The sequence below is a fragment of the Nylanderia fulva genome, unplaced genomic scaffold (assembly GCF_048542155.1).
Source record: "Nylanderia fulva isolate GAGA-0341 unplaced genomic scaffold, ASM4854215v1 Scaffold16, whole genome shotgun sequence".
Lineage (NCBI taxonomy): Eukaryota > Metazoa > Arthropoda > Insecta > Hymenoptera > Formicidae > Nylanderia > Nylanderia fulva.
The window spans coordinates 2,686,223-2,700,374 of NW_028189835.1; the positions used below are offsets into that span (position 1 = coordinate 2,686,223).

The 14,152-nt window shown below is 29.0% G+C and overlaps 3 protein-coding genes across 4 annotated transcripts; 2 read left to right on the forward strand and 1 right to left on the reverse strand.

Annotated features, from left to right (window-relative positions):
• Positions 1–370: 370 nt before the first annotated feature.
• LOC114940337 (aminopeptidase N-like) lies at positions 371–7,409 on the reverse strand. Its single transcript, XM_029314960.2, has 12 exons — positions 7,154–7,409; positions 5,713–6,302; positions 4,999–5,448; positions 4,421–4,583; positions 4,030–4,174; positions 3,627–3,708; positions 2,971–3,362; positions 1,915–2,198; positions 1,510–1,697; positions 1,098–1,400; positions 924–993; positions 371–691 (listed from the first exon to the last, which is right to left on the reverse strand). Exons 2-12 carry the CDS (start codon positions 6,294–6,296, stop codon positions 515–517), a joined length of 2,838 nt encoding a protein of 945 aa, XP_029170793.2. The 5' UTR covers positions 6,297–6,302; positions 7,154–7,409; the 3' UTR covers positions 371–514.
• A 513-nt stretch (positions 7,410–7,922) lies between these two features.
• Positions 7,923–9,961, forward strand: LOC114940338 (transmembrane ascorbate-dependent reductase CYB561). Of its 2 annotated transcripts, none has more exons than XM_029314962.2 (5): positions 7,923–8,012; positions 8,791–9,009; positions 9,089–9,300; positions 9,375–9,532; positions 9,614–9,961. In XM_029314962.2, the coding sequence occupies exons 2-5, from the start codon at positions 8,793–8,795 to the stop codon at positions 9,765–9,767; spliced, it is 741 nt and encodes a 246-aa protein (XP_029170795.1). In that variant the 5' UTR covers positions 7,923–8,012; positions 8,791–8,792; the 3' UTR covers positions 9,768–9,961. The 2 variants fall into 2 exon arrangements, with proteins under 2 accessions (XP_029170795.1, XP_029170794.1); XM_029314961.2 differs by lacking the exon at positions 7,923–8,012 and adding an exon at positions 8,163–8,615.
• Positions 9,962–10,652: 691 nt separating this feature from the next.
• On the forward strand, positions 10,653–14,118 carry LOC114940264 (chitinase-3-like protein 1). The gene is made up of 6 exons (XM_029314836.2): positions 10,653–11,090; positions 11,770–12,036; positions 12,130–12,411; positions 12,490–12,726; positions 12,831–13,254; positions 13,413–14,118. Exons 1-6 carry the CDS (start codon positions 11,032–11,034, stop codon positions 13,584–13,586), a joined length of 1,443 nt encoding a protein of 480 aa, XP_029170669.1. The 5' UTR covers positions 10,653–11,031; the 3' UTR covers positions 13,587–14,118.
• The last annotated feature ends 34 nt before the right edge of the window (positions 14,119–14,152 follow it).

Genomic DNA, 14,152 nt, shown 5'->3' on the forward strand with positions numbered 1-14,152 from the left:
TGTCGTGTGATTTACTATAAATCAAATAGTTAAAGCTATATCTCGAATTTTAAATAAATTATACTATTAAAATGAATATTGAAAATGGATTAATATAGGAAAAATATATAAATAACCAATATAGTAATATATCTTATTGTTGAACATATTTAATATTAATATGGTTAAATACAATATTCATGTTAAAAATATTAATAACAATAATATTAAAATTAAAGTTTAATATATTTAAATTCATTATTAAACGAATTTAATAATAAATGTGAATATATATTATATATGATATCAATAACAGTATTAACTATAGGGTTAATAATTATTAGATAATTATTAGACTCTAGTAAAACTAATCATAATAATAATTAAAATATTACAGTTATTAAAAAATATAATTATTAACAAGACAATAAATTATATAAATTTAAAAATAAAGTAGAAATATACAAATTATCAATATATATATATATTAATTATAAATTTATTATCTCCTATAGAGATTAGTTTCTTTTTTCATTTATGTTTTATTGTTATGGTGTATATTGTTGTTGTATATTATGTTTTCTGCAAATTTTAAACGCAGAAAATAATTTTTTTGAGTTTTGATTTGAGATGCGCGTAATTTAATCTTAAATCTAATGATATTCTTTAGGCATCTATTTATATTGTCATCCTGTATCAGAAATGAGATTACCTGAAACAGATTATTTAGACATTTATTTTTATTAAGTAATTAATAAGTTCTCACATTATTATAGAGTATTCATAATTTTCTTGCATGTTTGTATATTAAACATAAAATAATTTTTTTCGTTTTTAACATAAGAGAAATATAATAAATATATATACGCAAGTATATATAGAGATAAATATATAAGATTAATTTTAAAATCTTAATAAATGAAGTTTAACTTTATAAAATTTACCTTCCTGCTTTCTTCATCTGAATATATATTATTGATAATAACAATTAATGCTGCTTCTGTATTAATTTGGCTATAAAAAATGCAACACAGCAGATTTATATAGATTGTCAGTATATATGAATAAACATTTCATGGTTACAGATTTTTCATTAATATATATAAAAAATGATTTACCTGGGTTTTATATTGTAAAACTCCGAAAGTATAAAATCAAGCGTTTTAGGGTCCCTAGCATGTTTTGCAATAACAGAATAAAAAAGAAAGATCTTATCTGTCATCTTTGCTCGATCATATCTGAGCAAATTCACAATTTCAAAAAATTCATTATTGATAGGAATCTTTCGTACACAACTCATGAACATCATAGCTTGACCACCAAAATCGTGCAACATTATATAAGACGCCTGTTTCAAAGTATAAATATCCACTGACTTAAAACCTTGACAGAATGTCCATTCTCTCTCCCATGGATTCATACTAAAAAAATCATTAGAAATTTAATCTTTATGAAGTACCTTAATGAAATAATTTATTAATAGATTCGTGTAACACAAAAAAATATATAAATAAATATAAAGAAAAGTACTGCGTTCGAGATTTGTCGGCATATTGTCCCATTTTATTGTAGGCTTGTATTAGACACTCATTGTGATTAAGAGTACATGCCCATCTTCTGGCCTCTTGCTTTAAATATTTAGTAAACTCATTATCGGTATCGTTAGATAAATATTCTATCTTTGTAAAAAGACCATCAAATATATTATTTAGAAAATCCTAAAAATATTGTTAAATATTATCAATGTTACATTTTGTTGATTCCTGAAGAAATAAGAAAATAATATATACCTATGTACTTATTATATATACATATATATATATATATATATATATATATATATATAATATTTAAATTCTATTTTATTTTTACTAAAAAGTCAATGTAATGTTTACAACATAGCTCCTTTTATATTTTTGTTATGTTACTATTTACCTTGATATCTTGAACTCTTTTTTCATTTTCAAAAGGAAAGATGCTAGATATATATTCAAGAGCTTTGAACATAGGATACCACGCTATATAATCTGTCTCTCGCGACAAGTAGCTTGAAATCTTCCAGAATAAGGAGTAATCCTGTAATCCTTGTATGGCAAGATGAAACGAATCGTCAATGATTTGTGCACGATTGAGAACGTGTATTTCCGTATAGTTTGAAGAGTTCAAATAATTCGCGATTTTGTCCCAATTCTCAGAATCGTAATTTACACGGTAGTAGTCTGTAATGAATAAATTTTATATGTATTATCATTAAACCTTTTTGATTATTAACACATTTTTTCCTTTTAATTCAAAGTGTGTATGTATATGTATGATATGTATATATGTATGTAAAGTGCATAAAAGATATTTTTAAAAAATTATATTGTAGTAAAAGTTGCAAATTATTATATAATCATTTTTACACTAAAATATATTCCATAGAATTACATTATGTATAAAAAATTATGTTATTAATTTAAATTGATTTTTTAAGTTATAAGCAAAATAAGATTGAATCCAAGTTTTATAATACAATGGAGAATATAATATTTTAGTGAATAAATTATATAATATTGTGCATGTGCGAAATATATGTTTTCATTCATTTAGAAAAAGATATAAATAAAAATTAAAATATTTTTAATATATTCAGAATTAAATATTTTTATCTCAATATAAAGAATCTCAATATAAAGAATATAAATATGATGTTTTCTAAATCGGCCAACAGAACCAAAGCACGAAAAATTAATTATTCGGAACTGTATCTCTTGGTTTGAGATCACAAAGTTCCATATATAAATTAATCTCGAAACTTACATATGGAGAAATATCGCGCCTATTTCTCCATATGTAAGTTTCGAGATTAATTTATATATGGAACTTTGTGATCTCAAACCAAGAGATACAGTTCCGAATAATTAATTTTTCGTGCTTTGGCTCTGTTGGCCGATTTAGAAAACATCATATTTATATTTTTAATATATATTTGTAAAGATCAATATTTACTAGCTTGCTTTAAATTTGCTATGATCCAACCATTCTCTTCAAAATACAAAGGGAATTTAACAATCGGCCAATTGTGTAATACACTGCTTAACCATTTGACGTTTTTATACGAAGTATGATTAAAATTAGGATGTGACTGCGAAGTAAAAGTTACAGGAATCATCAATGTATCTCTCATATCGGTTGGAATATAACTTTCTAGTTGCATAGAGACAGTGTCATCGACATGTCGTTTTATTGTCACTACAGGATAATGTTTTTGTTTTATCCAACTAGACATTAGATATGTTAAGTTATGAATATTCTCCTTGTATTCGTTTTGTGAATTCTCATGTAGAGCATCTTGCATAGCGGCCCATAAATTGTTAGGAACTGTTGTTGAGTCAGATGCACTAAATTTGGAAAATAAGATTATTAACAAGTATAAACATTGTAACAGATCGCAGGAAATCAGATCAGAACATTTATGAAATTATTATTAATTTATATTTAATTACTTAATTTAATGACATTAAATAAAAATACTCAATATAAAGTACTACGTATGTGAATGTGTGTATGTGTGTGTGGTGACGAACATATATAATCATCGACATATAATTATTATAATCCAATTGATGCATATAATTATTATAATCCAATTACATAGTACTTACTGTCTTTTTATGTATTTGTGGACACCTTCCCGAAACACGTCATGGGTAATTAAATATTGCAACATACGCAGGAAAAAGGGAGCTATGCAACATCATGACATTTAGAATATATATTACATATGTTTGAAATAAATTTATTAGTGTCCATAAATTCTTAGCTAATTTCATAGAAAAAATTAATTTTAAGGACATATACATATATAAGGAATCTAAATTATATATATAAGAACTTAAAATTAATATTTTAATTCATTAATTGATTGCATGTTACAAGAAACATAAGAAAAGTTACAATTTATTATATAATAATTGTTTTATCGTTGGATCAACATCTTTATAAAAATTCGCGTTTGAGAATTTACGGATAATTGTTTTAATTATATATACATTTATTGCATCTTACCTTTGTTGTAATATGGAGAAGAATTAGTTCGAGTGCTTTTAGAGCACTTGTTTTCTAGGGCTTCTCCATTAAAATAATAATTTAAATGAAGAGATTCGTGTTGCTTCTGAACTACGAATAAATCCATTTGAGATTCTGGCAAAAACTAAAAGGAATAAATGTTAATATATACGTTAATTTTCTGTGATAACTTTTTTATACATACTTTAAATTTTATAAAAATTTAATAGAATCGAATGATTAATATTCTGGTTTTAACTGGGAAAGAGAAAAACAGACATAAAAAATTACGAAAACTTTGAAATTGTATTATAACAATGTCAAAAAAATTTTTCTAAAAATATAAAAATTTAAATATTCTAACTAATGTGATAGATATATGAAATAATACCTCTTCGATGGTATTCACTTCCAACAACGTAATGAGTCCATCTAGCAAACAAGATGATGTATCACCGAAATATTGCTGTAATAATTTCCGCGTTATTGATTGCACTATTTGAATTTCTTTTGTACTGTGGTCAAATAAGTGAAAGTATGTGACATCTATTTCGCTAAAAATTATTTTCCGTTATATATTCACATAAAAACCTTATAAATTATTAAGAAAATGAATTAATTTTGTACGTCTCAGTTACATATTGAATATTATATTAGTTTATATCGAAAGCAATTTACATAACGGCAATTCACTAGTCTTTATTAAAATATTAATATAAAATCTGATAAATTTTGAAAGATAAAAGAGCAAAAATATGAATTCTCTTAAATAAATTTGAAAATATATTACATATATTTTTTATTATTATTTCGTAAAAGTCTATGAAGATAAATAATAGCAAAACTATAATTATTTATTTACATATAGAAAGAAATAGAAACATATATATTTTTTTATTTAAAAAAAATCGTCAAATAATTTTGCTTTTTAATTAATATCTCGCATTTTAATTATATAGATATTTTTACCTATATAAAAAAAGTCCTCGAGTTTTTAGACCATTTTCTCGATAACCTGGAATTATAAAATGTGTTTTTTTCTTATTCTTCTCATCTTCTATAATATACCAATTCTCTTCTAGCTTTTTTGGGATTTTTTCAACAAATTCCCACATAAACAGGCCTACTTGTGAGTATATCTGTTCTCTGCACCACAAGAAGAGCTCTTCTTTATAATGAATATAAATGAAATCGTTCAATATGGCAAACAGGAAATAATTAGATGACATAGGAGGAATACTGTATTGCCATGATGCCATGCCATTTTGAACCGTATGCGTTATTTCGTCAATATTCGAGATTATTGTGTATCCATTATGCTTTAAGGAAATGTTAAAGTTAACATTTAATTTCGATTGATCCAAACATGGGAATATCAATTGGTTCATAAGCATTTGAAATTCACTTATTATCACCCACCTGTCACATTTTAAAATGACATATCTTAGAGACGATAAATTTATAAATCAACTATTATTAATAAACTAGAAATAATGAAGCTCTCAAATACATTTATATATAGTATTAAATAATGTGTTTGAAGAAATAATATTTTTAATTATATAATATGTTTAATTTTTATATAACGTATAGTCACACATCATTTATATATATATAATTTATTATAAAGATAATATAAATGATATTTTATAACAAATACAAAATGTTCTTGATTTTACTCACTTTTTCATTCCTTTACTCATATAGGAGATTGTAGAGATATTTTCGAGATCTCTACCCATAGTGCCCTCAAAATTCGCATTTAGAATATAATGCCCTTCTTTTAATTCATTCTTATAATAAAGGCTGCACGTTTCCGCATCATCATCGTATAAGTATTTTTCTGGTTGGATCTCATATTTTCTGTTAGATACACTTCTCAATTTTATTGTTAATAAATTAATTTGCGATTGTCGTAGGCGTAATGTCATGTTTCGCATTGGATGAGTGATATTGATAAGTATAACGGCTTTGCCATCGAAAGTAAGATCGCCATTGATTCGCTGTGTCTTGATATGCGAATGAAACGATGCGCGACAGTCTGATGCATTATATTTATTATTATTATTACAATTATTATTATCATCATCATTGACGTGTAATCTTAGCTGGACGTAATAATAATCCTCCGGTATTATGTCATGCGGGAAACAGGGACGAGTAATCTCATCGGACAAATAATCAGCTACCACATTTCTATCAATGAAAGCGGCGAATATTAGGTTGCTAATTAATAGCAGCCTCGGAAATGCCATCTGAGTTACCATATGTATCTGTAAAAAATATTTCATTGTTAGAAGAAAGAGAAATGCAAAGAAATATAAAATACAGTGCGATATGATTTTCCTATCGCGTGACTTATTTTGTATGAAAATAAAAAAGGACTCGTCAAGATGCAACAATTTCTACTAAAGTTATATAAATTATTTTATTAATTTAACAAGATTAAATTTAATCAAACTTTGTTTCCGCAAGTTCGTTTTTTTAAAGTTATCAAAGTGTATTATCAATATCTATAATACAAATTTCCGGCGTATCCAGCATATTTATCAGCTGAGATTTAATATAATTAAAGACTAAAATATAAATTTATATATAGAGATGTAATATGTGATATTGTATATTTAAAAAGGAAATGTATATTTAAAAAGCTTTTTTAAATATTTGAGACATCCAGAAATTTGTAATCTTTCAAGAAAAGAATCTATAAAATTTTCTCCAATTAAGCAAATTTCAAAGAGATATATATTTTTATAATCGTCATATGTAATTTTTATCAACACACTATAGAAAATCAATTAATACATGTATATATAATATATATATATATATTAGAATATTTATTTTAAATATATAAAGATATTTAATATATATATATATATATGTATATATATATATATATAAGTAGATTATAAATTTTAAAAGATACTAAAAATCGTGTTCTATTTCTAATTGACATTCACCTCATATCAAAATAATATATATATAGCGCAATACTATATATATTTGGTTAGAATAAAATTCTTTGTGACAATTAACTGTTGAGTGCATTATTGTTAATATAAATACATATATAATTTTTATAAATATATACATATACATAGAAAAAGATCATAAAACGTACCTGAGTATCGCCAGTATATATTAAATTAATTTTTCCGTTTCGAAAGTTTATCAGAAATTGCCGGTAAGGAATATAATTCAAACATATATAAAGGTCATGTAAACACTTTATCGATGGTTAGGTTATTTCACCTATAAACATAGCCAACTTGTATTTTTTTTCTCAAAAACAGTAATAAATACATTATTCCAAAAAAGACGACAATAATATATACAAATAAATTAACACTCGAGCTACAAAAGTGACGGAAAATCCATAGTGTGCGTGACATAAACTATAGATTGTCAGTAGACGATGAATATATCGAAACGCAGTTAGACTATCGATTAAACTCGATTGTTGGCGCGCCACTTTTCAAATCAATATGATAGTAGTATATAGTTAACAAAAAATGATAAAACACTTATTTTTATAATTGTAATGACAAATAAATAAAATAGAATTGTGAAATAAAAGAATAATTATCGATATTAAATTTCTTAAAATAGACGACGTTAAAAAATTGTTATAATCTTTCTAAAAATTAAAATTGCATTTCCCTCGTTGATGCATTTGATTTTGCCGGCATATCTCGGTTTGATTTCATATGTAAATTACATCTTAAGTCATTCACGTATTGTCAAATGCTATTTTTCATTTTTCTCCTCTACAAAAACTTTTGCCAGATGCAAATGTTTTCTTATTGTTAGGTCAAGGAAAAAATCAATAGAAACTTGAACATTTTATTTGTGTGACGCTCATGTACCTATACATATATATATAATATATATATGTGTATGTACATATAACCTATACATATGTATATGCACTAAATACTTGTTGATATCTCTGCAGCAGGTGTTATTCATAAAAAGCTGAAGTACGTATACACGATAAAAACATGATATTTGTCAAAAACGTCTTTCCTCTGTATATAAACATTATCACATCATCAAGAAACTGATAAGAGCTGGTATCTATAAGAATGCGTCGGTCCATTTAAAAGATAAAAGTGGCCGCCGCCACTTTAGTAATTCTTACATCAGCTGCTTGAGGAAACATATGTTCGGTCTTCTAATGATGACACATCACTTTGTTTACAAATGAAATGTTTTTTATTCATCGTTTTTATTTCTTTTTATAGCGCATAACACATTATCATATCCACATATACATATATAATGTGAAAATTGATTTGCTAGTCTTATTTCCTATTATCTAAATTGATAGATTATGTGTCTCTTATCACATATTATAGATGACAATATATTTTGTTATCTACTACTTTTCATGTAAAGACTTTTCTTAGTTCATTTGTTTGCCTTCTATCAATGTTTTACTCTTGACCTGTTGCTTCTAAAGAAATCTATTGTCATATTAATGTACAGGAAGAAAAAAATCTTGTTACGATTATTTAGAAATTGTTTTTAAACACTTGCATACAAAATGTCAAATTATCCGTATGAATATGCGAGATGTCTAGGTATGTGCAACAACTAAGAATTTCAGAAATTTAGCATCGCATCATTTCATACAACACTCAAATATTTGTAGAATTTATATAAACTTAGCATGCACATATTTTCTGTTTTAAATTATCGTTATATCGTTAATTAATCTTAATACTTTATGTATAATGAGATATGAAACATTTCTAGATATGGATCAAATAGATGAATCATCCCAAGCTCGTTCTTTGGAAGGTTTTACTCCACTTCTCAGCATTCACGAAGCATGTGGAGCACTGCTCATGATTTTGGTAATCATATGGACGAGTTACTATAGAGATGGTTTTTCATGGAAGTCTAATCCGCAGCTTGAGTTTAATTGGCATCCTCTATTAATGACTATAGGACTCGTGTTTCTGTATGCTAATGGTATTCCATAAAAAGTTAATTTTCTTTTTCTATTACAAGATTGTGTACATATCATTTACAAGTGTTTTCTACTCACTAGCCATGCTCATCTATAGAACGCAAAGAAACGTTCGCAAACGCCGACTAAAGTTCACCCATGCAGGAATGATGTTCTTTATTGTATTATTGACAGTGATTGCCTTAGTAGCGGTCTTTGACAGTCATAATTTAGCATCGCCTAATCCTATACCAAATATGTATTCATTACATAGCTGGGTGGGATTAACGACCGTAATATTATTTTGCTGTCAGGTAAATATATGATAATTATTTGCAATAATATCTAGAATTAAGAAATATATGTATTTATTATCTCTCATTTACAGTGGGTCGCTGGATGTGTCTCATTCCTCTTCCCTGGGTTACAAGGACCATTACGAGCTTCTTATATGCCAATACATGTATACTTTGGTGTCGCAGCCTTTGTTGGTGCAATCACATCGTGTTTATTGGGACTCAACGAGAAAGCAATCTTTAGTTTGCAGTACGTAGCAATTGATTGAGAAAAAATGTTACAAAAAAATTAAATGCAAAAAGATACGTTCTTTTCTACTTGAAATTTCAGGGACAAATACAAAACTTTTGTGGGTGAAGGAATACTGATAAACTGTATAGGATTACTCTTTATTATATTTGGTGGCTTAACTGTATACTTGGTAACACAGGAACGTTATCGACGTTTACCGAGACCTGAGGATGACGTCTTACTGTCTCGCTAATATCCTAATTCAACAATTTGCTGTGATTCACTTCACAATATATATATCGATACCAAATCTCAAATTCAATGGAATGTACTTACTACAGGTTCTTTCTTAGGTATAAGTTTTATATATAATTTCACAATAAGGCTGCTTCCAATTAATCGAAACAATATGTTCGTTTTAATTAAAAAAAAATTAATAGAAAATAATTTATCGAATCTTTTTATATTATGATGTTCTAGACTGAGTGTTTAATATTTTTCACTGAATAGTTTTTCTTATATATTTTATTATTGTGTTAGATAATCAAATGTATATTTGTGCTTACATTTTAATTTAAAAGCAATTTTACATTTTTCTGGATTTTATGTGGTGCTATTTATATATACGTATGCTTTATTCGAACATACGTATTTAACAAGTTTTATCATATTTTTAAATAATTTAATATACAAATGTAATATATATATAAAAAATATATATATATAAATATATGTAACAAAAAATATATGTATGTAATCTCAAGCAATTATAATGTGTAAATCATTATTTTATAAAAAAACGATATGAGATCAAGCAGATCTAATTTTTCAAAATTTCCCTCCATCTTCATATCAGCAATGATATCTATGTTTTACGTATCTAATGCCTTCAAATGGTCTCGTATGCAATGAAAACGAACAAACTTCGACGGATGCACGTTTCCTAGAGATGCATTTCCGAATCAATCGGCGATCCGTGCGGAAGAGCAACAAAATTTGACGCGTGTATTTCTGTATTTGTACATTTCTAGACATACATGCATACATGCTTACGGAACGAAGAGATAGCCGCAATTTATTGAAACCTGCAACAAATTCCCTACAACAAGCACATTGTGGCATATAGGCGAATCCCCCAGATGCCTTAGCAGCCATACAGAAAAAGAAGAACACATGCTTACGTCGGTTGATCGCGATTATTGTTGCCCGTATATATTCGGTGGCCCATATAAATCGCGAGGAAACACACCCATCTCGTACTTATGCAACTGACGTAAATAAACGCGAATCTCGTTGCTATATATGACTTTTCGTGTGCGTTCCAATTTAACGACGCTTTATTAATCTCCGAGCTGTCAGCTGTCAATTGCGCGCGATTTTTAGCGGGATCTTGGAACGAAGTGTCAAACGGATTGACGACAAAAATAAATATAAAAAATCGCTCGCGTGTCAATTTTTTTTTTTTAATATTAAGATATTCGTCGCAGACAATTTAGTAAAAATAATAAAATCATTCAATGGTTAACCAAATACCTGTGCCGCAGGCCAAATATGAATTATTAACCGATATACGACAGTGAGTATGCATGCATCTTTATGTATTATGACACTTTTTTATTATTACAAAGAGGAGAGGAGAGGGCGAGTGTATCGCGTTTGCGTAAACACTCGCGTGTTCTTCGGGATTGCTTGCTTAATGAAACGTAATCGAGAGAGAGAGAGAGTGTGTGTGTGTGTTGAGAGAAAGAGAGAGAGAGAGAGAGAGAAAATTTTGTATCGATTTTTCGCGCTATGGGCAAATCCTTACGTCATTCCTGGCTTTTGAACTTACACGCCTCTCCCTAGTCGCAAAAGGTCACCATAATTAATCGAGGATCGCTTGACGCATAAATGTTCCACATCTGTCACGGTCTGTCATACGCGCGCAATCATTTGTGTATTGTTACTTGGACTATTTTTAGTCCTACTCTACAAAGGGTGATTTAAGGTGATTTAAGTGCTAAGTTTTATGAAAAAACAAAAAGCTTCAATGTATTTCTGGCCTTAAATGTCATCTCTAAACCCTAAGCGAATTGATCAACTCCCAACATTTAAAACTTGGTGTTTAAAACTTGTGATTAATGTATAATTTTCCTCTTAAATCCTCTTAAATCACATTTATAGACTAAGACATAATAAATATAAAACAATATAAAATATAAAATAATTAAAATAAATATCTCGAGTAATATAATAAAATTAATATCTCTTTTTAGACCACGCTGGAGAACGCAAGTTGTTTGCCTCACTCTGACATTCCTGATCGTCGGCGTCCTGTTTATCACTCGCGCCTGGTTCGGCATTCTCGTTCTGAGGGCTCCTCCCAAAGACGATAGATTCGTGGAGGAACAGATTGACAATGCCAAGATTGTTGCGTGGCTACGTAGGGCTCGGATGTACGCCGAATCGACGAAGGAGAATCAGAATGCGGACAGGAACACAAGTGTCGGTGCATCGGACCAATACCACCGCAATAGCACCAGGTGAAAAAGAAATGTTTCCCAATTAGTACATGATTATTTGAAATCTATTTGAAATACATAATGTAACTTATGTCAAAAATATACACATTTCAGCCAGGTCATCGTATGCTACTACACAATACCGTGGAACCTGAACACGTCGTGGGAGCTCAGTCCGTCGCACATTGACCCTCATATTTGTACGCATATTATCGTGGGTTTTGCGAGCGTGGTAAACAACATGCTCGATGTAGGAGAGAATGCGTGGGTGTACGAGCGAGTTGTCGCTTTAAAGAATCGCGAACCTAAATTGAAGGTCATGATCAGCGCCGGCGGAAATAATGAGCTCCACGATGGATTTTCCGAGATGGTGAAAACTCACGCGAATAGAAAAAAGTATGTTCATGTGCGATATACGCGTAATATAAATTTTCAAGATAAATATGTAACTATTGTTGATCACTCTCTGTTCAGGTTTATAAGATCAGTATTAAATGTAACCAAAACTTATCATTTGGACGGCTTCGACGTTGACTGGGAGTTCCCGGCGTGGATAGGAGCCGACGATCGTGAAAAGATACACTTTGTGCAGCTGTTACAGGAATTACGGAAGGAATTCGATCGTAGCGGACAAAAATTACTTCTGACAGTGGCGGTCGCGGCACCGCAGGCCATTGTAGATCAAAGTTACAGTGTCCCTGAAATGGCAGAGTACGCATTTTATACATATAAAAAATATAATAATTATAAAATATTTAACAAGAGCGATATATTATTAAATAAGAAATATATATATATATATTTTTTTTTTACAGGTATGTCGACTTTGTGAATCTCATGACGTATGATTATCATTTCTACGTTTGGTACTTCCCAGTCACGGATTTGAACGCTCCTCTCTTCCCACGTCGTACAGAAACCGGTTATTTATCCACATTAAATGTGAATTTCTCTGCTCAATATTGGGTGGCGAAGGGGATGCCACGGGAGAAGATCGTCGTCGGCATACCGGCTTACGGTCACTCTTACCAGCTAGACAATCCATTGAATCACAATTTACAAGCTCCAGCTGGCGGATTCGGGAAGCTTGGCATAAAGGGCTTTGTGTCTTATCCTACAGTTTGTCAATTTTTTAAATCCGGAGCTGTGAAAGTCTTCAACAAAGAAAGTCGCGTGCCATACGTGTTCAAAGACAGAGAATGGATATCTTACGATGACGAGGAGAGCATATATTACAAGGTATCCTTTGTTTTTCTCTGTTGTTTGAACGGAATAAATATTGATTGTTAAATCTGTGTGCAATCTAACATGTGAAATAAATTAATAGTTATATTTATAAGATCTGTGTGCAATCTAACATGTAAAATGAATTAATTCGAAATATATTTGTGTTGCAGAGTACATGGATTCGCACTAGTGGCTTCAAGGGAGCCATGATTCTGTCTTTGAACGTTGACGATTGGAATGGCACTTGCTACGGCACAAATGAAACGTTTCCTTTGACACGTACCATTTCCAAGGTATTATTTAGGGAGTCGGATAGTAAACAACAAACGTCAATAGGATTGTAATTCTTCGAACACGCGCGCGCAATATCGATAAATCTATCTAGTTGTTCTCCGAAAAAGCTTTAAAGTATTTTACATTGAAACGTATACATTTCCATCGAAACTGTTACATTCCTACTTAATATATTACTTGATATTTTACACTCTACTTCGGTTGCTCAAAGATCTTTTTGTACAAATAAGTTGCTAAGATATTTAAAGCACATATACAGTATTATAAATGCTCTAGTAGAGTGTAGCACTTGTACCTGTGGTTGAGTCAAATCAAAGATATTTATATATACGCGCGAATTGATTTATATATTATGCGCAAAATGTTGAATATAATGTTTCCTACGTTGTTATTGTTCTCATATATCTCAAAAGCAAATAGATAACCGATATAATATCGTGGATTAGATAATATCAAAGAGAAACATCATAAATTATATAACCAGTTTAAGAGAAGAAAATGTGCCATATACTTCCAAATTATACGCATATATAACAAGATCTGTCATCTGTTTTAGAATAAAGATCTGAAACTCGCAAATAATAGTCTTGCATTAGTTTTGTTATTTCATCAAATA